Here is a 27,797-nt window from a genome sequence, read left to right on the forward strand (position 1 = left end):
GGAGAAAATGGGGCCAGCGCAAAAGAAAACACAACAAAGTGCAAGATCCGCGTGTTTCCAAGGGCGACGGCAGGGAGACCAATCGTCGTGCAGAAAAACGGGTGCAAAACTGCTTCGCGGGAAGGGGACGCGCAAGGTGCCAGGAAGAGGCGAGGAGGTCGCGCTGCGGCGGTAAAGTTCAGAGTAACGATACTTTCAAATTACGAATGAACCTACGCTAGCGTGATGAGGAGCGCCACCAGCACCGCTGTGGGCGTCGACCCTCGATGGTATACGAGATGGGACCAAAGGAGAACCATCGGTTTATGGAGCGTGAATTGTGCTGTCCGTTCCACTCCTAGCACTAAATGGACGAGGATGTGGTATGTACATCGCTGTTCTGCTGGAACGCTAGCCTTCGTACGCACAGCGCTCATACAAAGCAGCTTCGTTGCAGAACCGCTTGAGTGAAACGTGAGGGTACTTCCACTGGGCTACGTGGTTTTTGAAGGCCACTGCACGTCGCGTCTCTCTGCCCCTGGACCCCACATGCGCCGGATACCGTGAGAGCACGATGATGGTGACGGTGCCGATGCTGCGAATGCCTCGGTGATCCGTGCAATTGGTATAGCACAAAAAATGAGATCCACAGCTCCCGAGAGTCATGTCCATGAAGTTTCTTCTACAAAAACCGTGATAGTAAACGTGTGCATATATCTTATGTTCTTGTTTTGGGAATACATTCTATTTAGATGCCATCTAGTTTAAAACGCGACTTGTACAATGGTTTGCCGTTACACGGCTATAACAATTGTCTCAGTAATCAACAGTTTTTTACAACTCCTAGGAGACGTAGCTCATTCGGATAACTTCCTCGCCCGTCGAAAAGCTGAATGAGTCACTGTGTACTCTACGGAATGACTCCCTGCTCTTCTATGTTTGGACATAGAGCATGCCACCTTCCCGTAAAATGCAGCGCCAGCTTGTTCATATTCATTGCAGTGCAGTTTCATCATTCGCGCCTACATTTTGCACAGCTTAGACGAATAACTAAAGGGATAAATATATAAATAAAAGAACGATAGGAATGAGTGAAATCAAAGGGAGGTTGGAATATTATTGACAATCGAATACCGCAAAAAAGCTAAACAACTCAATGAAAAATGGCTAAGTTCTGTTGCCTATACTTTGAAGTTTAGCATAGCAAATAGGTTCTAAAGCTCCCTTTGAAACGTTCATGCCTATTGGTTGCAATGTCTTGAACTTATGGATGAGGTACGAGTCTCTGTATTTTCTGTCTCACGCAGAACGGATATTTGACTTTAGTAGGTAGAGTTTAAGTTCATCAACGCTATGACCTGGTTGGTTGAAATGCTCATTGACGGCTTGGGGAAGCTTTTTAGCTGTGTCCGCGCGATGTCCGTATAGCCTGACGTTCATTGATTGTCCCGTTTCGCCGATATTTTGTTTACTTGCAGCACGAACACTCAAGCATACATGTGTAAATTACATCGGAGCTAGTGCAAGTAAAGCTAGTTTTCACTTCGTATGTACAGCTATTCGCGGTGCTTTTTATTTTAAGGTCAGTTTGTAGGTGTCTGACGGTTTTGCACCTGGCGCGAGAACATGCTTTTATTTCGGGGGTATGATGTTGGCTGACTTTTGGATGCACTAACATGTTGTTAAAGATTCTGTTGGGGCGATAGGTAACCCTTCGTACATCCGGGAACGCTTTTCTCAGACGCTCGTTACTTGATAATATAGATATAACTGAACTGCCTGCCTCCGCTGATCGCTTAACTAATTATAAGTAACAGTGCACCAACGACCGGAGAACAGGAAGCTCAGGACACAAGTGTTGACTTGAAACCAAGATCTTCATTAAAAAGAGCACAAATAGGCATTCCCACGTGATCCCGTGCTTACAATTTATTGAGACGAAAGCCTTAGGTACCAATGGTGGCGGTGACCTTGGGGAAACTGGGCAGTGACGAAAAATGGCCGATGCCTCAAAAAATACTCGGATTGACGTCACATTTCTCAGGGAGGTTCCTGAAACCAAGTAAATGAGTTGCTTTGAAAAGAAAACTAGGTACGTTTTGGTCTGGGTGCGAGACGAGCATGCTTCCCTGAAGCCACGGCTCCTACGCGGTTGTTGCTTACTGAAGGTGCGCGTACTGCTTGTGTGATTGAACGCGACCAGTCGCAGCCATCTCACTGACTAAAAGTGTGGCTTAGTGGGTGCACTAGCATTCAGTGCTTTAGGTACTACGTTAAGTCTTCATATGTGGCCTTCAGAATGCCGCCTTAGTGCCACACGTGTACTCATCATTGCGACTGAAAATGTGTTGCAAGAAGTTTAGCCCTGATTGTATAACTTAATGCATTAGCAATATGTCTTACAAAGAAGTGTAGGTTCGAATTCACAAAACGTTCTTACGCTATAATTTTTCGTAACTAAGAATTTTAGCCAATCCGGATGCCAGACATATCATTAGCGAATGTGGCCAGCCAATGGCAAAGCGAACTTACGAAAGCTTTGTGAATCTGGCCCCTAACCCCAATTGTACACCTTCATATGTTACTAGACGTTTCCCCTTTTTTGTTACAAGAGTGTAACACCTGACGAACATTCACCGACTAGCGCGGTCACACATGCAATTTCCAACATCTGATGTTGCAACAGGCAGTGATAATAATTGGCCTTTGCTGCGTTTCGACACGACAGATAAGGAAGACTATGGAGTGCCAGCACATTATTTGAGAGGAAATCTGCGCAATCCGGTTGTCGCCTGACAGATTTCTCGCAATGCGCATTTCATTGTAATCGACCTGTAATCGAATATTTCCTATTGGAAGTGTCCTTTAAGCCAAATGATAATCAGCTCTATCAGGTGCTCTTCACCTATAGACCATTGTGTTTGCTATAAAAATACATTGGCCACTGCATTATAAAAGGCCAAGGCTGCGCATCGCACAGCTTGTAACACTTTACCAGCCTACAGTGTCTCTGCGACGCTTTGGCTCCTCAGTGTCTTCAGGAAGTGCAGTAAGTATGTCACACGATTTCATCTCGGTGTCGCTTTCATTATTCGCATGCTTCTCGCTTGGATAAGAATTCTGTGAGACCTCCGTAGAACCTTTCATATGCAAATTCTTCTACACACGCCAATAAGCTTTTATAGCAAATAATATATGTGTCCATATGTGCTCCAGTTCCTTTCAGTTTTTAGCATCGCAAGCCACTACCGCGGGCCATGCTGCTCTCGAAATTGTAGACACATCTTGCGAGTATTCTCTGTCACTTTTTGTTTGACTCAAGAAGATTTTTGACGAGAAATGAAGGGCGCAGGCTCTTTTCGCAAGTGTATAAGCTTGAAGAACGCCGAGCACTAGGCCGAGCGTACGCTTCTTCCCATTTTCGACCCCATTTTAGAGCGAAAGTTGTTATGGGCTCATTCCAATAGCCGTTGCGGTTCGCGATGGTGCCGCCGCCGGCGGTGTGCGCCGCCGTAACCGCTATCGCCGGAAATGTCGAAAGAAGTACCCGATTCCCGCCGGGATCGAGTCCATGCCTGCTGCGTGGGACTCGGATACTCTACCACAGAGCCACGTAAGCGCTTGCGCTTGATTGCCCAGTTGTCTTGTCCCAAAAAAGATCACGTACTCGTGACGCCTGCGGCAGAAAGGATGTTCCACATCCGCCGCCTAGGTCTGTGAGTAGTGGCACTGGCTAACACTCCCAGGTTAATTCTAGCTGTAAGACATAAATACCCCAGGAAGTGGATGGGAAAACGGTGCCGCGGTAGCTCAACGGTGAGAGCATCCCACGCGTAATGCGAAGACGTGGGTTCGTTCCCCACCTGCGGCCACTTGTTATTTCATCCATTTTCATATTCATTATTTTGTCATTTCTTTAATTCGATTAGTAGGTACAAGTAATTTTCCCTATGTTGTCCTTGGTGTCACTGTTTGTTGGCTTCGTATGATATAATTAATAAAAATCGGGCCCCTTGGTTCCCTTTCTTCTAGTTCTTGAGCGAGTATTCAGAGAGGCGGACATTACTTGTCCGAGCTCGAAACAAATATTCAGCTAATCAACAAAAACCACTAATCATCTTTTAAATCTATTACTTGAGGGCACATATTACACTTTACGAATTGTGGCCGGTGAGATTACAAGGCGCATTCATTTGAAGTGAATTTACAGAATGATGACGGTCTAGAGATATGTGACATAGAACTTGCCGTCAAAATGCACTGTTGTTCCACTAACTTTTTTAAACGAAACGCTCTTTTATGAACATAAGCACAAAAATAACTGGAACGCCCGCGTATTTCATTCCACACTTTGGGAAATATCTCGCAACTGATGTCCTGCAAACTGATTTCAAATGGATACGTCTTGCAATCTCATCAGCTACAATTCGTGAATTGCAATATCTGCCGTAAACTAATTACGATGTTAATTAATGAATTATGGTTGATTAGTTGAATATGTACTTCGATATGTCGTGCTAGTAATGTCCGCCTCTTCGAATATTCCAGATGATGGACAAGAATTATGCTATCTGGCACTGGTGATCTTTAAAAATCCATAAAACCTAAATATGATCACCCTGTATTCAGGGTGTACCAGGAAAATTTTGCCAAACTTTAATGATATGCAAATTCCACGTAGCTGGACAGAACAAATGTGATAATTATTGCGGTCATTTGTAGATACTCAGAGTATTCTTACATTGCGCCTACTTTCATATATAGTCGTAATTAATTATTACCTTTGCAAGAGAACTTTTTAAATATAATTGGATGACAAGTGTCAATGAGACAAATTGACAAGCAACATGAAAAAATACCGATACAGCTTGCTCCTTCCCAATACCTGCAAGATAAAAGTATTTTGCTGAGCTTTAAAAGTGCCCGTGGATACACACACAATGCCTCGAGTGGTCACACGCAATGCGGAGGTGTGGATTCGGCACCCACCGGCTGCAAGTTACCTTCTCGCAGACTTTCATTTCCGTTTTCTTTGATATTTCCTGCAGTTGAATTTCAACCGCAGTTAATTTCCCCCTTACATTCCTTGGCTTCGTTGTGGGACTTTATATGGTAGCGATTAACAAAAATCGAGCCCCTTGGTTTCTCCTCATCTCTCGTTTATATCTATATATATGTATATATATATATATATATATATATTGAGAGAGAAAGAGAGAGAGAAAGAAAATTTCCGATAGTTGGTTTCGAACCCGTTCCCTTCAGCGCAGAGAGCCGCTGCTCTTACCTTGAGGCCAGAGACGCATGCCTAAAAATGTGGAGCACCCTTGCGAAATTCCGTCGTGTAAGCTTTCCAGCGTTTTGAAGCATTTGATACGTTTTTTCGCGTAGCATAAGAACAATCTACTTATTTAAAAGTCCAAACGACATAAACTACAGTTGAGATCTACGTAATGCATGACATAACGTAGGTGTTTGTTGACGTGGTACCCATTGACCCAAGTTGGCGTCAAAAAGGTCCATTGAAGAGTAACCACACACACCTAGTGCATATCATCATCATCATAATAATCAGCCTATTTTTTTATGTAAGCTGCAGGATAAAGGCCTCTCCCTGCGACCTCCAATTACCTCTGTCATGCACTAGCTCATTTCAACTTGCGCCTGCAAATTTCCTAACTTCATCACACCACTTAGTTTTCTGCCATCCTTGACTGCGCTTCCCTTCTCTTGGTACCCATTCCGTAACTTTCATGGTCCACCGGTTATCCATCCTGCGGATTACGTGGCCTCCGCAGCTCCATTTTTTTCTTTTAATGTCCATTAGAATATCGGCTATGCCAGTTTGCTCTCTAATCTACACCGCTGTCCTCCTGTCTCTTATCGTTAGGCCTAACATTTTTCGTTCCAACGTTCTTTGTGCCGTCCTTATCTTGTTCTCGAGCTTCTTTCTTAAACTTCAAGTCTCTGACCCATACGTTAGCGCTGGTAGAATACAATGATTTTACACTTTGCTTTTCAACGACAGAGGTAAGCTCCCAGTCAGGATTTGGCAATGGCTACCGTATGTACTCTGACCCAATTTTATTCTTATGTAAATTTCCTTCACGTGATCAAGGCAATATACCCAGTGGAAAATTTCCAGATTGGAGTCAAAGAGGTTCATTGAAGGGTGGCCCAAGGGCACATATCCAGGGAAGCACACCCAGTACTACATTCACATTGATTCAGTCGCATATGCCGATTGGCACATACTTAGTGGCCGTAGTGGTGCATAATTTTACGCCGCACTGTCTTTCGGGTCATTCCACGTTAACTGCCAAATAAATGCAAAAAGACTGGGTTAACTCTCACAAGAATGTTTTGCATTAGAAGTGAGCATGGGCATGAAATGTGGATGAAGAGAAAGCAGCGGGCACGCCTTCACCGCTAAAATTAGCTGCCCGTCTCTAATCGCGTTTTGGCTCTGAGGCACATTTCTACAAAGTCGAGCACGTGGTGTCTTGTGATTCAATATGATTTAATGGTGGTTAAAGCTTCCCCTCGGCCTGCAAGGTCCCGCACAGCAGGTGAGTTTATCCGCTGCGCGCGACTAAACGCACTGGGGCGCGGTGGCGGGACAGTGCTGCATATTGTACACACCATATGTTGTGTTTCAATGAACCACTCTCAAAAACTAAGTAAGCTTCGCTTATATGCGCAGGCATTGTGTATGTCTTCCGCATATTTTGTTTCTATGCGTCCCCGTTCAAGCCTCACGGTTACAGGTTACAATTAAGAGTAACGAGCTATTCTATGCTTAAGTGTCTGTAAAAAGCGATATTTCACATCCGTATAATATACATAGCGAAATAATCTAGAAGTAACTTGCATTTTTCTATTCAGACTGGATCGTCGATGCAGTCGTGAGAAAATAAATGACGTTGATTAGTGGCATCCTATTTCTCTTCGTAATTTTGTCTTTCAGTAATAGCTCAACCTAAATTGGCCGTCAATATAACCTTCGCATTTAGCTCTCATCACAACCAAATAAATATAATCACCCGCTTGAAAAAATCATAAATAGAGTTGGAGGTTAGTACCAAGTTAAAATTATATATTGCGTATGCGGTAAAATCAGGCCTTCCACGAGCTCACAATGGTCTACATGTAAGTTAGCAGTACTCCTGCATTACCCTGCAGGGTAATGCAGGTGAAATATCCGAAGACAATTTCAGTTTTTTTTTGGTAAGTAACCTTGGCTGCCTCCAATAAAATTATCTACTTGCGAAAAATGCAGGTACTTGCGTCAAGACACTATGAAACGTGTAATCACCATTCTGTGCATCGTCGCTTCTGCAACGGGTGGCGTGCTATCGGTGCCCCAGGCCCGGACTTCGTACAACAGCGTTCAAGAGCGCATACAGCAGCTAGCGGAGGAGTTCAACGCTCTTCAAGGTAACCTTATATCTCTTCTCTGCCTGTAACTAATACTACTGAAAAATGTTCAAGCAAAACTTTTTCTAACAACACATCCGCTCCTACACTGCCACTGTGGTTACCTTTCTGTCCACTATTCAATTCAATGCCGATTTAAACACATCGATCCCGGAGGCAGTGCACTCAAAAGTCAGCGGATCGGTGAGACGCTGTAATTTTTTTTTATTTATTTCATACTGCAGACCAAGAATTGGTCCAAGCAGGACAGGTACAAGCGGTAGGATAAACGTACAGACACAAAAGATAACATAGAAAAATATTACGCAATATGGAAACATCACATCAAATAATAGTACGTATGACTAATTAACAGTACGTAACATGGGAAAAAATAACGCAAACGGAAATGCCAATTAACAGTACGTATCAAGGTTCTAAGTAGCAGAAAATTGGCTAAGATCGGTTAGACGGTTTCATTCTAACACAGTACGCCGGAAAAAGGAAAACTTAAACGCGTTAGTTTTAGAAAAGTACGGGGTTAAAGAATGAGCTTGGTGATGTCGTGTGTGTCTAGTGGACAGAGCTGAATCAAAGCTGAGTCGGTCCTGGAGACTGCGTAACCCTAGGCTGGACTTCCTTCATCGATCCCTACACCATTGCAGCATGGGTAATTTCATGGACGACTAAGAAAGCGCAAACTGCACACACACACACACGCACACGCACACATGCTCAAGCGCTGAATGTGCCTTTTTTCTATGCAGCTAGTGCTTCTGTAGTCATCTTTCGGGATACGCACGTGCCTAAAATGCCTCTGTGATCATTTAAGATGTTCAATGTGGTTTTTAACGCGAGCCATTTAATCATGCAGTACAATATTGATAACCATGATAGGGCTGTCACATTACAGTCACTTAAGTGTGGACATAGTGTCTTTGCCTCTTCCTTCGGGTTGAACCTCGGTGTCTCGTTGAGTAGACGTAGCATGGTTTCACGGCCACGGCACGATGAGGAAAAATCATCGAAAGTATGTAGAAGCCAAGGCATATTTACAAAGGCAAGAGAAAGGACATCTCGCTGGGCGGCGGGTGTATTTCATCACGTATTATTCGGCAATGTTGAAGGCGTTAAACGCGCGCCCCTATATTTGATACAACTCTGTGCCACACATCTTTGCTCCCAATACTTCCTTCAACACGCGCAAAACCTCGCAATAACCTGCGAGTAATCGCTCCATCTACGTCGCCTACCATGTGGCCATGTGATCTTGAGCTTGTATTTACCCAGGTAGCACAAAAGAGATACCTAACGTTTTCGTAGCGTTTATCCCAGACGATAAAAACAGTTTAAGGAAGACGCCAGTGAGACAACTTTGTCGGTAAAACGTCGTATACATCGGCTAATGTCCTGCTTAATCACTTTTCTGAGACGATCTATAACATGTCTTAAAAACGTATTCGAAAAGCTCGTCTAGAAATAGGATTGGGGAAGAAACAAATAAGCCCTTTGCCAAAGCTATTCATATTCAATTTTAAACGTTTTTAAGACGTTATCAAGAAGCTGGTCTAGAAATGGTCTTGAAAGGTTTACGATAATCTGAAGCTAATTTTCGCGGATTCCAGATGAGTCGAAGCGTCGATGTCGAGTGCAAAAGAGCTCCTGGTGCAGCGCCAAGCACTGTTGTCTATCGACGCCGACGCATCCTCTACCAAGTCACATGAAAATGAACATGTCCACGAAAATGAATCTAGAATGCTGTCTTTGGTATGCAGCAACGATGTTTACCACCAAAATGGGAATGAAATCCCGCTAAGAAAAAATGGGCGCGTCTGGACGAGCGTCCAGGCCAGGGCTTTTGCGCCAAGTGCGCATGGAATGAGGACAGTACGAGAAAGCAAAAGTTTATTGAAAAAGTGCAAGATTTCACCAAAATGTAGAAGAAATACAAGTTAAATTGAGTTAAAAGTACCCCAACAATGACTAAAGTTCGCAGATACAATTCTTAAGGAACTAGAAATTGATAAATTGATAAACAATGACTACAATATACAATGACAATTCATAAAGTTTCTTATTTAGCAAGTAAACAGCCCGTGCAGACAAATAAACAGACTAGAGTTATTTAGAGGTTGATATCACAGCAACTGCAAGAAGTATACTGAGAAATGTGTGATTTAATCGCATGGTAGCTGCCAAACAAGCAATGTTACCAATAATCTAGGAGCTTGAAAAGAACACAAAAAGGAATAACGCCGCATAGTATCAAAAACAAACACTGGGAACATGTTAAAATAAACAATACTGCCTTTGGGATACGTCAAATAATGTAATGGTGTAAATTAAAAGAACCATAAAACCAAAAAGCAACAATCAAGTAAAAATGGTATAGAATACTCAAACTGGGAAATCAGTGCCACAAGTGTGCATCATTGTATTGCAGTGTACGATGAGACTAAATAATGCTACATAAATAAAATAATCTTAGCCTTCTAGTATACGAGACATGGATGTATAATCCTCATATCACAAACTTATATAAACCTGAAAATTAAAACTATTGCACTGGAAGCTTCATTCAAGTAACCAAGGAAGTCATTCTTGGTTTATATGTAAAGCATTGTACAAGAGGCACATATATACCACTCTGTAAAAAAACGCATAATGCCGCAATAAATCATCTGCAAACTAGTGAATGCGTTTGCACACTGCCTTGTTATATTTTACACACATCTCCTGCTTCCTAAAGTAAAAAAAGCACTCTGAATGACACGAAGCTTTTGCACCTGTAACCTCGAGCAAACGCTTTACCAGTTCGCCCTCTAACAGCCACCGTCATCTGCCTCAGCCGCTTTTTATACAGTGTGTTTCACGTAACTTGGCCCAATCTTTAAATATGCAGATGCCACGTAGCCCGACAGAATCAAGGCAATGTTTGTCGCCGCTTGAAGATCCTCAGATTATTTTTTTGAATTCCACCTAATTAGATAATTCGTCTTCATTAATTCTTCCACTACTCGATTATTATATTTAGATAAGTGTCAATGAGAAAATTGGAGAGTAACATGAAAACCTCCCGATACAGCTTTCTGTTGCTCAACACGTGCTACTTAAAACCGTTTTTCCGAATGTGATAGAAGCCCCCGATCACACTCAGAACTGCCGCGCGACTGGCCGCTCGAGCCAGTTTGCGTGTATTTTGACACTTATCTCATTGACACTTAAGTATAACTGAAAAGTTGATTATTTATTAAGACCAATTATATAATTAGGCGGAATGCAAAGTATAATCTGAGTATCTCTAAGCGACGGCAAACATTACCTTGGTTCTGTCCAGCTACGTCGCCTTTGCACATTTTTGAAGTTTGGCCCAAGTAAGGTGAAATTATAGGCTTGGGCTAGTCGGTACATATTGGACAGAGGAACAGCGCGAAACGACGAAGGACAAAAACAGGAACACACACCAGAGCTGATGTGTGTTCGCCTTCTCGTCCTTAGTCTTTTCGCGCTGTTCCCATGTCGAGTCTGTATACGGCGAACTCCGGCGCGTGTCTCGTGGTGCAAGGTTAAAAAATAGAAAGAACAAGAAAGCTTCTTCTGCTTCCGCTATCGGTCCGAACGGTACTCAGGTCTTTACTGAAGGCGAGACTGCCGATCTTCGAGGTGCTACAGCGGAACGGTCGTTGTTGCTACAGCACCCCTTGCTGAATTGTCAGCGATGCGGTTGGCCAGCTCGGCATGATTGTCGAGGGACATGTCTTCTTCTTGTGTAGCAGCCAAGGCGACCACCCGATTCTGCGTCAGGCGCTGAAGGAACAGTTCACGCAGCAGCGACCTGATTGCGTCCGGCCTAGTCAATCAGAAGCCGCCGCGTACGACATTGAAGGTCCGACGCTCGACGAGCTCCTGTTGGTTTAGAAGCTGCTGAAGCCGCCTGCGTGCAGACACAGACTTGCAATCCTGCATCGTCGATTTGAAGTGGTAATAGAGTGTGGTTTCGTGGGGCGAGTCCACAACTTCTTGAAACTCCTCAACCACCGCTGTATGTAGAGAGTACCGAGACAGCATGGAGAAACCACGCGCGCTGCGAGGTAATTTGCCGAAGGTCGAATATGGACTCCACCTGAGTAAATCAGGTTGCTGGATTTTGTGGCCAAAATGACGGCAGGTGAATCTCCAACGTGGCGAGGCCCTCTGCGCTGGTCGTTGGTCTCTCGTTGGTGGCACCGTCCATGACAGGGTGGTCGCCGTACGATCACGTCCGGGTCACCACGTTATAACGATAGTGATCGAGGTTAGGTCCACTACAACAATGTATGTCAGCGAGCGGAAGATCTAAGAACCGTTCGGACCGATGGCAGGAGCAGAAGAAGCTTTTACCTCCCTCCCTTTTTTTTATAACCTCGCAGCTCGCAGCACGAGGCACGAGACGCACTCGCCGGAGCCCGCCATATATAAAAGGCGGCCGAGGAAGATGACGATGGCTGATAGAATCCCAACTTTCACATCCAAAACTATTTGGCACACAGTCCAGGCAGAATTCTATTGATGGACAGCTTGGGAGCACACCACTTAACATTATTCAGTGCCTCTTGCAATGGAACTGTCGTACATGCTGGTACTTGAAATGTTTCTAATGTAGACACAATTGTTGCCTTGGAAAAGTACGCCCAGATATTTGCACTAGTGCTCTATTTTGTCGAAGTGGACACGTATCCTGCACTATGCTGGTAGTTGAAATGTTTTGAATGCAAATAAACTGGCTCCAGCAGAAATGCTTGCCCTCATACTATCACTGGCATATACAGGGTGTCCCAGCTAACTTTAGCCAGAGTTAAAAATATGCCGCTGCACACTAAGACAACGCGACCAAATGCATGTTGCGGACTATTGTTTGCAGTAAATCACACTATCTTTTGTATTCGGATCAATTGCATAATTAGCTGATATTAAATAACCAACGAAGCAAACAAAATTCACATTATTAAGTTGTAGAGCGGTCTACAAACCGTCGGATTAAACAGTTTCTAACTTTCTTTTATTAAATATTAGTTTCTTTCCTCTTACTACAGATGCCTGCGAAATAAAAAAAATACCACGTGACATGCTCGCTTGCGCGCCGTGATTGCAGTGCTACCAAACGTCCCGCGTACAAACAAACATAACACTTAGCAGGGTGTGCTGCCGCTTAAAACGCGACAGGGCATGCGTTATCGCAGCGCAAGCGATAATGGTTGCTGGCGTAAATCGCGCAGCCAACGCCTGCGCCCGTGCCCTGTCGCCTTTTAAGCTGCAACATCCCGCTAAATGCTATGCTCGTTTGTACGCGGAGCGTTTGGGGGCACTGCAATCACGGCGCACAAGGGGCATGTCACATGGTAGTTTGTTTATTTTGAGGGCATCTGCAGTAAGCGGGAAAATACTAATACTTTTTAGAAAATTAGAAACTGTTTAATTGGACGTTTTGCAAACCACTCTTCTTTCCTAACTTCGTTGCTTCAGAAGTTGGATCATTATTATTTACTAATTATGCAATTAAGCAGAATAAAAAATTGAGACTTACGCCATAGCAATGGTAAGAAACATGGGTTTGGTCGCGTTAGAATGCATCGACATATTTTAAAATTCTGGCTAAAGTTATCTGGGACACCCTATATGTGCATTTGCTCTTCACTTGGTAGCACCAGAGGTAGCACTGAGGTGTAGCCCTGAAGACTTTCCTCTAGGTGTGCTTGCTAGATAAGTGGGGAGGCCTACACGTTCTTTCAATTTTTTGCAGCTTGTAATGAAACATAGAAGCACAAGTAAGCTACAATGTTAAAGACATACTAAATTTTATTATGACTTATGAAAGTAATATGTACACAAAATATGCAACTACAACACTGTATCCGGATCATAAAAACAAACATAATGAGGGGTACTATAAAATTATTGAAGGAATTGTTTTGAAGAGGCTGCTCAATGAAATCACATATGTAGATTCTACAATAAATTTACCAAGCATTTCAAGTGAAATTAGTGACAGCTTATGTAATACCATATTAAATTGCGTTCACTCGCCCTTCCTGTGCTAGCAGTGTGATTGCTTGCACTTCTTAAGCGATTTCGAGAGCGCCCTTCAAAGCAGACGAGGGAAGATGTCCCAATGTATGATCATGTGTTCTCCCGCAATTTCACCAGTGGCCGATGTGTTGATGCCAGTGGACTGAATGAGAACGATCAGTTGGCACATTGCAAGGGAGCAAGAATAGTTAAAGCCGCTATGCGCTTAAAGCATTATCACGTTTTAAGTCACCTGTCAACTGCTCACTACCATTCAAGACACCACATTGAGTCACAAAGCATTCGTCCGATACTTCTGCAGTTATTGGTACACTGTTGCCCTGTAACCGTATTTTGTACTTAGACCTCCCCGCAGGGACCAATTTATGCAACTAATCATGCACGAATCCATTCCGCACTACCATGGTTAAAATGGCTGTGTAAATAACCCATCCCATGGACTCTAAGCAGCAAATGCTATGTACTTTTACACTTCAACTTACTTAGTGCGCTGACATGCCTAAATAGAGGCTCCTCTGCTCTGTCTGATGTACGATAGGGAAGTTTGTTGCACAAGGACCAAGAACCGCGGCATGCCCTGCTGCGCGAAGTGCACGAAGAGCGCACAAATCGAAAGAACCGCGCGAGCACTTCTCAAGCACCGTGCGTACACTGGTACACGCACGAACTCGGCAGACGGCCGACTAAATGCCACGAAGGCCGCGCAGCGTAGTGTCCGACACCAGTCACAAACTGCAAATAATCGTGACTACCTGGAGTAACAGGATATTTTACGACAACGAGATTCACGATTCACATATGGAGCACCACTAGCGAGTTGTGCACTGTATATGCGGTATCCATTCGTTAACTATAAAAACTATAAGAAGAAGAAAGCTGCAATAAGCAGCGTGATTTATCGCAACCATGCCGAGGTGCCAAAGAAAATCGAATTTGCCCGTGTCACATTGAAAATGAAGTTCCTCTAAAGACCATGAAATACCAATAACGTAAGATAAAACGGGCCAAAACACAATCGAGAGAACCTGAATCGCAAGCGATAACAGCATGGTGTGGTACGCAATATTCTATGGGTGCGCTGTATCACAAGGCAAGGGAATAGGACGGGCAGTTGACCTCATCTCTCGCACTACCATACCCGTAATGAATCATTTACAAAGAGCCTGTATGTCAGTTATCTTGTCTGCAACATTCTTGCGAAACGGGAAACTGAAATACCGCTATCACAGCTGTCTAAAGGATATAGACAAAGTGCGCAGAGACAGCAATTCCCGCCTTTGTTCGCATCCTGCCAAACTTGATAGTTTCACTCCTGACGGCGGATCCCGATGCCAGGCACACAAAAGCAACATTTCTTCTGACCTTCATACTCATACTGAGCTTAACGCCTTAAATACAACATCACTTAAAAGGCTCCTCACACAGCGACACGAGAATCAAATTGAAGAGCAAATTAGTGCCCTCCACTCGGCGCTCTTTAATGCAAAACTAAGCTGCTCAACAAATCAAAACCATACAAACAAATAACTGCACACGCAGTGTTGAGTAAGACAACACAACACTGCAATATTTGCATGAGTGTAAAGGAAATCACGACGACATACGTCAAACTTGTTTGTCGTGCTGCGCGATGAGGAAAAGGACGCAGGAAAAGCAGTCGAACTCGTGATGGGAAAATCCAAACTACCTTTATGAAAACTAAAACCAAACTACACTTACGAAAACTATAAAATCAAACTACAACCACGCAGAACCTTACGCCACATGACACGACATACATACAAGGCTAGAACAGCTAGGGTTGATAGCAGTCCGAGAAAGAAACAGTCAAGAGAGCTCACGGTACGGTGTACATGAGGCGAGGGCTTGCTGAAGTGAGGGGTGATGACGTGACGACGTAGGACACGCTTCGATGTTGGAGACGATGCGGAGCGACCGAACCGGACCGAACCAGCGACGACCGAACTGGAGACGACCGCTCAATGGCGCTCATCGGTCAGCCTTCATCCGAGCCGCAGTGCACGTTGCAGGAATGCTCAGGCTGCCCAGCGGACAGCTTGCGCGTGAGCCGCAGTGCTCGGTGCATATGCAGCCATTAGCTAGGCCACGAACGGTGCTCCGCCGAAAAACTGACCAAGGAGACTCCTTGCCCGCGATCGGCAATGCTTGCGGCAAGTGGTAGCACAGCAGGCCAAGCCCCGCTCCGAGCTGCAGTTGCCCTTGGCGAAGGGCAACGGTCGGGCGGCAGCTGCATGGATGGCCGCGTTCCTTGGAGCCTTCATTGTCGGCGTCCGACACGGCGGCCTGCTGTCTTCCGTCTCCCGCTGACTAGCCACGTGTCTCGCCACGAAGCATTTCGCCACGTGCTCGCCATACGTGGCCCAATATCACTGGGCCATCGCTGATTTGGCGAGATTACTCACATGCGTGGTCAAATCGCTAAAGAACCCGCGCGAACTTCGTCGTCATCGTTTCCTTTCACTCATCACAATGACAAAGGACAGCAAAACCGAAAACAGGCAGAACACACGACAGCCCAAGCCAAGCGCAATTACGGAACTATGCACAGGCCGGTTTCACGTGGGAGCCGGAAGCCGCGGCCACAAGCTTGGACATGTACACCGTGGTCATGTGACCGATGTGACGACGGTATCGCCACCTTGCGTAAGGTTGGATAAATGACGAATTATCCCTCCAAAAACGGCCCTGTCGAAAACCCGGTACGCTAGGTAATTGAACAGATGCGGCTAATCTTATGAAAACGTTTTCAAGACGTATTCACCCCTCCTTTTTAAGCTGTCGTGCCTGCGACGTTTTTAAAGCGTCGATTTTGGTCAAAAATCTGTTTTCGACGTTGAATCCACTAATACAACGTTTTCAAGACTGTGTGCTACCTGGGTAGGCATAGGTTGTAAAACATAGCAGACATACACCATATGCAAAAGTGCAAGAAATGCTTAGGAAATAATTTATAATTGCACGCACCGTGTGTCTTTATGCAATAGCAAATAATTTAAACGGTTCAACAAAGCGTCGCTTAACGTAGATTACCCTAACTTTTCTTCTTTTTTTGCTACGGTGTGTTGACGGAAAAGCATAAATATTACCAGAAATAATTACTCAACATTCGCACCTATTATTGAGAGAACAGTTATCCAGAGTCAAAAGCAGCCCTAAATTGACTACCCTAATGGCAAGAATCGGCGCTCGTAAAATGTACTCGCCCTTCACCAATCGCATCGGTATTTGCACCTGTGTCTCCACACATTGTGCAGAAAACGCGGTTGCTGACAAATATTTCATATTGAAAAAGCACCATTGCCGTCTTACATGCAATCTGATAAGTCAGACCTGCCTCGCTATCGAAATGGCAACGACGTGTTCGTCCAGTTGTGTATCCAGCCAGCCTTTTGTGTGCTGCCGCGATAACTTGATAACGATGAGCACTTGCAAGAGAGCACGAGCAAATAGTGCAACAACGGACTCGCCGTACCAGTGGCGCCACTAGAGGGGAAAGGAGCACCCCAACGCGCAGCCCGCTGAGTGGCGGCGGTGCTGCCGTCGTCACTTGAGCCGTTGTTTTCTCCGCCAATCGAAGCCGAATGCCGTAAACGTCTGCACCCGGGGCAGCTCGATGTGCTGGTGAAGAGAACATAGGCTGAAGCAGAGAAGTGCTGACAGAACAGCGTGCGGTAGCGTAAGCTTTCAAATAGTTGTGCACATGGCGCGAGAAGCCTTGACGCCAGCAGCGTCATATGAGAAGCGACGCACAGGCGTGGCTAAGAGTGGCTGTTTTCTATTACGTCATCGTTTTAAAAACACTCTGCGGGGGTGCTATGCAGGATGCGCCGAGATTCTCGCTCGCACGAGTTCTACCCGAGTTTGCTCGATGGCAAGGAACGCGCAACAAGGGATGGTTGATTAATTCTTTTAATCGATTACCAAATAATCGTTCCTTGGTTTAGCCTATAATCAATTAATCGCTTTACATGCGAGATTTTGCGTCGATTAATCGAATAATCGACCTTTCTTTCCGCGCTCTTTATAAAGTCGGAAACACAGTTATCTACTCACGTAATTACCTATTTTAACGCTTGACAGTTTGGACCAGGATAAGAAGTACAAGCGTATAAACTTTGATAAAGAATAATGTGTAATTCGTTTAAGGCCAACTATAATGACCACTAGTGACTAATGAAGGAATAAACAATATACCGGGTGTTCACTTTTAAGTTTTACGGAATTTAAAAAAAATTGCCCGTGGCAGGTAGCATAATTCTTATCGTTGAGCTGGGTTTTTCTACACGTGCACATGACCATTGAAGACTGAGCCCTTAACAGCTTCCCTGTAGAAGTGAAGCGCCCCCTCGCCAGCGGTGGGTACAGGGTAACTGCACCGCTGCTGGAGTCCCACCTTGGATGGATGTGGTGGCTATCAATTAACATCCACGTGCGCTGCAAATGCCCTTTCTTGCGTTTGTTAGAAGCCACGGATCACTCAGGGCTACCCAGTATGAAGGTGCATCACAAAGTAAAAGAAAATAAAGCGTAGGTTTCTGACCAATTATATACTTGCATGAATGCTTTGCGGCATTCCTGAGTGCTTACACAGTAAGAGCTCGGCAAACCACTTCTGCGCTAGCCGACGCTCAGTTCGTCGCGCAGCCTTACTTTAGCGCGAGCAACGAGGGATTTGTTGAAAGCCCAGTGGTGAAAACCAGGCGCACACTAATCTGTGCTCGGAAATGCGAGCGCAAGCCCGTAGTGAGCAGCGCCAATCTAATCGAGAGAAAAGAGGAGGAAGGGGAGCGTCCCCTCGTGGTATAACGCGAAACGTATAATTCTACAAATTAGTTCAATACACATTCAGTGTAGATCTTGTAAACATTAAAATGCTCATAAACCACGTTAGAGTGACAAATAATATTGTACTAGATGCATTTATGTTATAACTTGCTTGTACCTGTAATGCACTCGGTGGAACGACAAACAAGTGAAAGAAGGCACGACCATGCACCGACGGTATCATCACGTGAGCCCCAGTTTGTCGACCACCCTTATGGCAACGCGCAAGGGATGATAGCCACTCGGATTGAATCAAGATAAACCAATGAAACTGGAGGCGTGTCGACGGAAAAACTTTGCCCTGGTACCATTAGGTATTTCATCTCGGGGTGTCACCAGAGCTCGTGAAGATCCCGAGTTTCGCCAAACTCGGCGCATCCTGCACAGCACCACCGGGCTGCTTATGATAAACGAAAACATCCGAGGGAACAGACATTACAAATGCAACACTCGCTCGTCGCCCACATTCGCAGCCAAAGCGACGTTGACCATGCAATACATCGTCGCTTTCTATAGGCTCACTATTTCGCTCAAAATTGCACACGCATATTCAACGCTCCAGTTCTGTGTGTATAAATGGTTTGAAGTCCGGAATGGCTCGAGTATTGTGTTCGTTACGTAAGCCCTGCAACATGCCTAGAGCATTCTCAAAGGTATTAATGGTGGGTTATGAGAAAAAGGGGGAGGGAGTGACACCCTGTGCAGCCGCACCAGGTTGCCGTGAAGTCGAATAATGCGTCACACTACATTCAAGGGTGAAGTTTTGTCTGAATGATCAACGAATATGAAGTCACGCAACAAAGCGAAATGCGCTCAAATCTATCGCTAAGTCACAACGCCAAGTGTTATTTGTACAGTTCTCTTTCATTACAACAGCAGTCAGAGTTTCTACACCTTGCTTACTGACCTAAAACAAAAGGCCTGGTAATAGTTACATCTGTAGACCAACCTTCCATGAAGCTTAGCTTGGAGTAGTTGGAATTCAAGCTCACGTGGCACACCGAGGAAGTCGTAGTAAGATGGGCTCGCGACTGAGAGAATGAGGATGTTATGCTAGTAACGTTGCGTTTAGTAATGTTCGGACGGCTTAACACTTTGCGCCAATAAACCCTGCAGAATTGTATTTTCCCGCATCGTATTTTTTTTCCGAAACACGGGAAACCAGCTAGCGCCTTTGCAACTTATGGCTTCATCTGAGAGAGACAACTGCAGCCATACCGTCACGGAGCGAATCAAGAACAAGCGGATTTCTCGCCGAGCGCAAAGCACGAGGACCATAAACGAGGTGAAAGAGTTCATTCAATCCGGACAGTTTGACCTTCAAGTCTGCCCTTAGTCTGCCATAAAGGCGACGAAGTTGGAGTTGTCAAGGCTCGACATCGAGATGGAAGCATTCGTGACCGGTGAGTAAGCCACATGGACATTATGATTCCGTTCTGGAATATGAAGACACTGCCACCAGCGCTTTGGCCTTGCTCGAAAACAATATTGACGTGCTCTAGGTTTTCTCCTCGCCTCCAACAACTCATCTACCAACCGCATCTGACGAGAACCAACCGGCTGCTTCTTCGACGGATATGACATGTTCAACACGTAAGCTTGGTACCAGGTAATCGAATTCAGAACTTGTGCGTTTCGACGGAATGATCACCCGATGGCAGCCATTCTGGGATACTTTCCTCATTTTGTTCACGAGAATCCGAGACTGTCTGGCAGGGATCGCTTGCATTACTTGGTTTCGCTACTTGACGGAGCTCCTGCTGTAGCGGTCGCCGGAATCAAGCTACAACGACGCGCTTGGAATATTGAAGGAGAGCTACGGAAACTGCAGTTTGATCGAGCAGAAGCTCTTGCAAAACCTACGAATGCTCGGATTGATGACATCTTCGAACAACGTTGCAGACTTGCAGTTGTTCGACGAGACTCAACTCAACATAGTAAACTCGTCAACCTTAGGGTGAGCGCTTCATCATACGCTTCAATGTTATGTGAAATATTCCTGAAAGAAAGAAATTATGGGATTTTACGTGCCAAAACCACGATCTGATTATGAGGCACGCCGTAGTGGGAGACTCCGGAAATCTGTACCGCCTGGGGTTCTTTAAGGTGCACCTAAATGTAAGCACAGGGGTGTTTTCGCATTTCGCCCTAATCGAAATGCGGCAGCCGTGGCCGGGATTCAATCCCGCGACCTCGTGCTCACCAGCCCAACACCATAGCCACTGAGCAACCACGGCGGGTACTCCTGAAAGATTTACCTCGAGATATGGTAATAGACTATTACAAGCGCGAGAGCATCGAGTCCACTACACCGTCCGTACAGACGCACGCAATACTGAGTACTCATCTGAACAGGAGTTAGAGCACCTGCTGAAATTTCTTCAGGTAGAAGTCGAATGTTGGGAGAAGTGTGCTCAGAGTAGGACACCACGGATGAACGAGACACGTCTTCAATACAGTCAGAGCTTCAATATGTGGTTGAATATTGCTACAAGGGTGCTTCACAAGGCAGAAGTCTTTCACAACCATTCTTCAGTGATATTAGTCTCGAAGACAAACGCATTATGCTGAGAAAAGATGGTGGATGCTTAAACTGCACGACGAAGGGACAACTTGTGGGTGACTGCCGTCGCTGCATCCAGTGTACCACACGTCATGCTTCGACGACGTGCAAAGCTGAAGTTAACGAACACTCGCCTTTTTAAGCACTAGAAATAACGCGGGATGCTGCCATGCACGTTGCCACGAACGGCGCAACGCCTCAAATTGCCGACGAGATTCTCCTCCAGACGTTCCGTGCATGGCTGACGACTTCGACGCACTCTTGTTACGGCCGTGGTGCAATGGTAGCCAGATAACTTTTCTGCGAGAAGAGAGAGAGAAAAAGGTAAAGGAAAGACAGGGAGGTTAACCAGAGGTTATCTCCGGTTGGCTACCCTGTACCGGGGGAGGGGTAAAGGGATGCGAAAGGAGAGAGAGAGAAAAGAAGTGAAAATAAAGAATAAACAAAAAGGAAGGAAACAAGAAAATCACACACGCACACAAAACAGAACTGTTTCTGTGGGCACTGTCATGAAGTCCGCGAAGGCGTTCTCGTGTTGCATAGTCTGAACGTTCCGTCCTAAGTAACACAATGCAGAGTCACAATTTGTCACTGAGTCCGGTGTCTTTCAAGTAACGCAGCAGTGCCTTCAGGGTGGCTCGCGCCGTTGTTTGTGTAGGCCAGTTTCCAAGGATGTTCCTTTCTGTTATTGGGCGTTTGTCCAGTTGATCTATTGTCGCTGAGAGAGCTGCTCTTTGCGGGTTGAAACGAGGGCACTCACAAAGAAGGTGTGCGATTGTTTCGTTGCACCCGCAGGATTCACAAAGTGGGCTATTGGCCATTCCGATACGAAAGGAGTACGCATTTGAAAATGCTACTCCAAGCCATAGACGGATTAGAAGTGTGCAGTCCCGTCGTGGAAGGTCGAATGGAATACGAAGCTGTAAATTAGAAAACGTCTACAAGACTCTTAAGCTACCTTCCATTAGGAAGGTAGATTTGGTCACCAGCACGTTAGAACGAGCTCGATCCCAATACACTCGACGTGCAAAGGTCGTCATCGTTATGGTTCGGAGCCAACACGACAACGCATTTCTCCAATTGGAAGCCGTTGTCATTCCGTTTATCTGTGATGAGATGATAGAAGCCCCCAAAACGAACAAGTTTCACCAAACCAACGTTGTAGAGGGCAAACCATCGGCAGACACGATTGTTTTCCCTAGCGTCAAGTGCGAGCCCAGAGTGAGGCAGGAAGGTTTTGGTTCTATCTGTAAGGTTTGGGAGGTGCTTAGAAAAGCAGTTCAGAGAACCGAAGAGTGATTGCAAGTCTTCTTTGGTTGAAGGCGTCGAGCATAACGCATTTGGTTCTATTCTAGCAGCGCTGATTTTGTCCCCCATGAATTCGATTTTTGACGTTCCAAGTATGAGTTTGTACAGTTAACCGTTAAGCCAGTGGCGCCAGCAGTGTTGGAAATGGTATTTTCCGTATGGTACTTTCCGTACGCTCTTTCGACGTGGATCTCCAGAGAGAGAGACATTGAGAGAGAAAACATTTATTAGTACTGAGTTTAAAATGATCACTTGCACATACGAGTAAGCCCTCAGGCCGTGTAAAGCGTCAATTATATATGTCACCGTCCTCTGAAAAACTTCCAGTGCCAAAACTATCGCAAATAATAGCTCTAAAAACCGGTAACGTCCAAAACGGCTGCTGAACGTGCAGATTCGCGAAGTTTCTGCGTCTAGCGCGATTTGATGCAAGCCGCTCTTTGCGTCAGATGTAATGAAATACTTTGCGCCTCCCATCTCGCTCTCAATTTGTTCCTGTACCCGCCGTGGCTGCTCAATGGCTATGGTGTTGGGCTGCTGAGCACGAGGTAGCGGGTTGGAATCCCGGCCACGACGACCGCATTTCGGTGGGGGCGAAATGAAGAAAACACCCGTGTACTTGTATTTAGGTGCCCGTTAAAGATTCCCAGGTGGTCAAAATTAATGCGGAGTCCCCCACTGCGGCGTGCAACATAATCAGATGGTGGTTTTGGCACGTAAGACAGAACAATTTATTTTTTTAATCTGTTCCTGGAGCGAAAGTTGAAAAAGCTCCCTCTTCATCGCTTCATACAAGTTCCCGGAATCCGTGCAAATACACAACTTTCCGCAATTGTAACGGACAATTACCAGTCGGCTTACCCAGTCAGACAGTTCTCGAACTTTCCTGATGATCGCTGCTCCTTTCAGGCGATCCAGCTCTTCTTGACTTGAGGCCGGCGAGCAAGGGGAACACGCCTAGCCTGTTCAGCTACTGGACGGATATAGTCCTTCAAGGTAGTCCTTCATTGCAGCTTGCCAATACCTGTGGACACGTGCTAAAGGAATTTTTATGCAAAGGAAAAACTAAGACAGAATGTGAAATAGTTGAAGCGTATTATACAAGGCAAGCAGGTGATAAGTGTGCCCAATGTCCTTTGGCGCTGATAAAAAAAAAGTCATTTGTTTGAAGGTATCCTGGACACGTGAATCGATTGACCTGCGAAATCTTTTGTATGATGATGTGCGCTTGATGCGCAGCGTGTACAAATAGCCGGCCAATTGAAATAAATGCTAGTTGGAAGTTAAGCACCCGTCCGGTCCTTTGTGTGCTTCTCATCCTCGTCCATAGCGCAGTTTTAAAAACACTTTCATGTCTTTATGCTCGGGTTGTTAGCGCTTAGACAGTTGGCTTTCACCTTGCACGTCAAACGTTGACTTGGTTAACGTTGACCAAGCCGAACTGCTCACACGCTTCAAGCCGCAGTATGCCCTGTCTTCCTTTATTCAAGATGAAAAAATGAACCGGGCTGCTGTGGGACCCTAGCTGAACAGAGGCGGACCTTTCCCATGCGCTTAATTTCGTTTCCTTCATAACTGAAAAATAGCTTTCACAGCTAAGAAATTTTTCGTAGTGCGTCCGCCCGGAAAAATGTTCGGCATCGTGCTACACTACTGTAACTCGTGAAGGCGAAAGCCTGCTGCACACTTGGTAATGCATTAAGTTATACGATCGGACTGGTCAGACTTATTGCAAAACATAACGAGCCGCAGTGTGAAGTACACGTGTGGCGCTTTATGTCGACCTCCTCAACGTCACATGCGAGCACTTAATGCATTACTTAAACTGCAGCATGCTTGTGACCAGTAAGCTTTACAAATGTGTAACACAAGCCGAATACAACTAAAGACATACAGTTGCTGTATGTCTTGACACTTTATTAGTCAAAGTGATTTTCAGCGTCGTTCGCCGGAAAGAGATCCTCCGGCCACACACCGTCACAAAGGCTCCACGGTGGCTTCTCGATGTTCAAAATCCGCTAGGCCCCGGGATGGCGTTCTCCCTTGCCGTCTCTCTCGCTTCGCCACAACCCGTCACCACAACCGCCGCCGCATGACGTCAGCGACGCAACACCTGTTTTTGTGTCTACGCGCGTGGCTCGTTCCTCTCTCCACGCGCCGCTCACTCGGAGAAGGTCACGGGGTTTTTTTAATTTTTTTTACAGCGTAAGCTGTTATGGGCTCATTCCAATAGCCGTTGCGGGTCGCGATGTTGCAGCCGCCGGCGGCTACCGCCGCGTAACCGCTCTCACCGGAAACGCGAAAAAGTACCCGATTCCCGCCGGGATCAAACCCGCGCCCGCTTCGTGTGAGCCGGATACTCTACCACCGAGCCACGCAAGCGCTTGCTAACAGGCAGCGGAAACATGTCTTAAAACGCTCCCAAGCCCACAGGAGGAGACGACTCGAGCCTCCGCCAGTATGGTGGCGCCATCTAGGTAAGATGCCTGCAAACGCAGCGTCCTCACGCACAGACGACGATGTGATTTTCACACGAGGCACGCAATCAACATGCTCCCGAGCTGCCGAGCCTCCGCCAGTGTGGTGACGCCATGTAGTTAAGGTGCCTGCAAACGCGGCGCGCCCGACAATTAAGTTGCAGTTGTAAGGCTTGATCGGGCTCAGCAGACTGCTGTGCAGTGAGCATAACAAACCTCAGCTCGCCGTGGACGCCGGGCGGACAGTTCAGACCATTCTCGTCAAAACGAGTTGAACAGACTGCCTCGAAGACCCTGTTGTGCGTGGTGCACAAATTGGAGCTGCTCTGTTGCGCACAGTCACAGCTTACGCTGTGACTGTCCTGCGTGTGCCGCGCAGGCCTGTGACATTTTTGTACAACTTGACTAGACGCCACGTTTTTTCAAGGCCATCGTACAACGAGCCACCATAAGGCTTCGCCCTAAAATACCCTCAGCGATTAAAAGAGTACCCTCAGTGATTGAAGCGAAAAGTGCAGACATTATTTGGTATCACGCATACAACGCAGTGGTCTCAGCACTACGACGCCTCGATGCCAGCATTCGAAGGGACGCTGGCATCAAGAAGCACTACCAACGCGTTGGTAGGTGGCGTTCACCGTACTCAGCACAGCGGAGCGTGGCCTCCGCAATTAGCTCTGAAAATGTTTCTGAAGTTGATCGTGGAGGCTGCAATTACGACGCGCTGTACGCGCTCATTTGACTCGGTGACGATTCAGTTACGTGCTTTGTCTTGCGCGTTGTATTAGTGTGTCAGTTACGTGCTTCGTCTTTCGCGCTGTGCTAGCGTGTGCAGCGTAGTGCAGCTTCCATATGCACGACGGTTGCTCATGGTCATCGACGTTGGTAGTCGTGATGGAGGAGACGTGCCACCAGGCGTCAGCGTGGGTGCATCAACGCCTAAGGGCGCTTTAGCCACAAAACACCAATAGACATTATATATCAATGTGCAATAAACATTACACTACTTCTGTGAAGACACGTTTCACTTTCGTGTTCTATACCGATTCCTATACAAGAGGGATCAACCACATTTTTTTGGTATCACGCATACAACGCATTGATTTCAATAAATAACAAGCGCAAAATAAGCATCTGAATCACAGAACTGACGACAAGACGCTCCTGATAACAATGCGAAGCACGTAATGCTCAACGCATACGTTTCCCGGTAAAGAATACTGTTGCACATGCTGCAGCGGCTACGGCAGCTTGCGACGTGGGGAGTGACGTTACTAGCATTTCATATATAAAACAACTAGCCTAGCAACTGATTTTATTGTTGTTGTAGCACAGCTATCAGTAGGCAACGCATATTTAGGACTCCTGAGGAGCAGCGTGAATACGTGGAGCAGCAAAGGGAAAAGCAACGCTAATACAACCAGCGGCGGCGTGCTGCCAAAATCATAATTACTCCCATTACTACCACAACTCTGAAGCACTAAAACCTGTCACCATTGGTTTTCAGCTCGGCATTCACTTACGCAGTGCCGGGATGGCGCGTAAATTTTTTTTTTTTTTGGAGGGGAGGGGGGGGGGGAGCAGACGCTGTCAGGCATTCAATGCCTCGAATATGCAGAGGGAACTCAAGTTCGCCTGAGCACCTGTGAGCAATCTTTGGTTTACGGCATAGGCCAAAGAAGCAAATAATAACAAGCCAGTCACGCTTTGCCTTATCGATGCTGCGGCTACCGGCCGCGAATATTTTGTGTACGTTGAAATTGCTATTGCTGTCTTGCGTTACCTCGCTTCACTGTGCTGCGTTGTCACCCTTGGCGGGTTCGTTCTGCAGCACACAGCAAAACGGTTCAGCTTGTTGGATTTGGCACCAGTTTTACCAAAAGCTGGCCTTGTTGTGCAGCCTTGCGCATTCTGTCACAGTAGCCGCATCTTGTTTTTATTGCGATATCAATTATATGGAAACCCCAGACGCATTTATGCCGTCGCCGTCGCCTGCGCGCGCCCGCCCGCGCCGTTGTATCTGGAAAGCTATTTGCGGCGGGGGCAGAGTCCGCCCTCCCTCTGCTCCCGCGGCTTAGATCGCGTTGATGCGAACACCGGCAGGAAGCTCAATTTGTTCGCTTCAGCTGCTGCCGCGCCGACTCACGACTCCAGCGTTTTGATAGCGTGTTTCCATGGTCATCGACTAAGATGCGTTCATGTTTACTTATGCGCACGTGACACCATGCTTGTTAATTTGGTTAGTGTGCCTAGGTTTATAAGTTCATATGGCCGATAAAACTACTATCCTTACTTCGTATAGCTGTCCACTAATTTGCTATCGCAATCGATGCATTGGCTTTCGGGTGATACTGCGACTTCTTTTCTTTGGTTTTGTCCCGGTGCTTGTCCCTGGTCAGCTTTACCGCAGCATAGAGTTCTTTCCTCGCCACACGTTTTGCCACGTGCAAGTGCAACTTCTTCTGTTTTGTTGCCTCTAGGGCCACCTCAAGGGTTAAATCCGTCTTGGGTAAAAGCTTTTATCGCTGGTTCTTGCTTGCCATTCCGTACACTATCTGGTCCCGCATCATCGAGTCTCGCAGTTTGCCGAAACACAGCTGCTTGGTTTGAACTGCAGGTCCCTGTAGAACTCTTTGCATTGTACTGCGAAATACGTACCTCGAATGCGGCTCGTTGCTTTGCGGCAGGCACTATACCTCGAAAGCTTTCGCCATTTTGTCGAAGTCTGCTTCTTCCTTATCGCCGATGTTGAATGCAGAAAACGATGGACTATTGCTCGGCGAGCTGAAGAAATATAGCTGCATTCTTAGCCTTGCTGTATGGCTTTTCTGGTTGCTTTGACTCGTTGGCGGTGAAGGAAATCTGTATTCGATGCCTCAACTTTAGCCGCTTGTCAGGGATGTTTTCGGTGGCGGAAGCTCTGTCACGGCTATCGCACTGACCATCGACACGGGTGGGCCATTTCTCACACCACGTATGTGAATGATTTCACACGTGCATCAACGTCTCGGCAGTCGGTGACGCTTATTATCAGCCACACGTTTTTTACAAGCCCGGCATGTACAGCATTGCCAGCTTGCTACACGATACAATGTGCGCTAGCCCTTACAGAGGTTTGAAAAAAATGGCGACTGTACACAGGA

The 27,797-nt window shown here is 46.1% G+C and overlaps 1 protein-coding gene across 1 annotated transcript in view; it reads left to right on the forward strand.

Moving 5' to 3' along the window:
- Nucleotides 1–7,263: 7,263 nt before the first annotated feature.
- LOC119445703 (techylectin-5A) overlaps nt 7,264–27,797 on the forward strand; it is a 41,593-nt gene continuing 21,059 nt past the window's right edge. The window contains exon 1 of the mRNA XM_037709987.2: nt 7,264–7,416. Within this exon, the coding sequence (XP_037565915.1) occupies nt 7,278–7,416 (139 nt within the window). The 5' untranslated portion in view covers nt 7,264–7,277. The remainder of the gene's footprint in view (nt 7,417–27,797) is intronic.

The sequence above is a fragment of the Dermacentor silvarum genome, chromosome 3 (assembly GCF_013339745.2).
Source record: "Dermacentor silvarum isolate Dsil-2018 chromosome 3, BIME_Dsil_1.4, whole genome shotgun sequence".
Taxonomy (NCBI): domain Eukaryota; kingdom Metazoa; phylum Arthropoda; class Arachnida; order Ixodida; family Ixodidae; genus Dermacentor; species Dermacentor silvarum.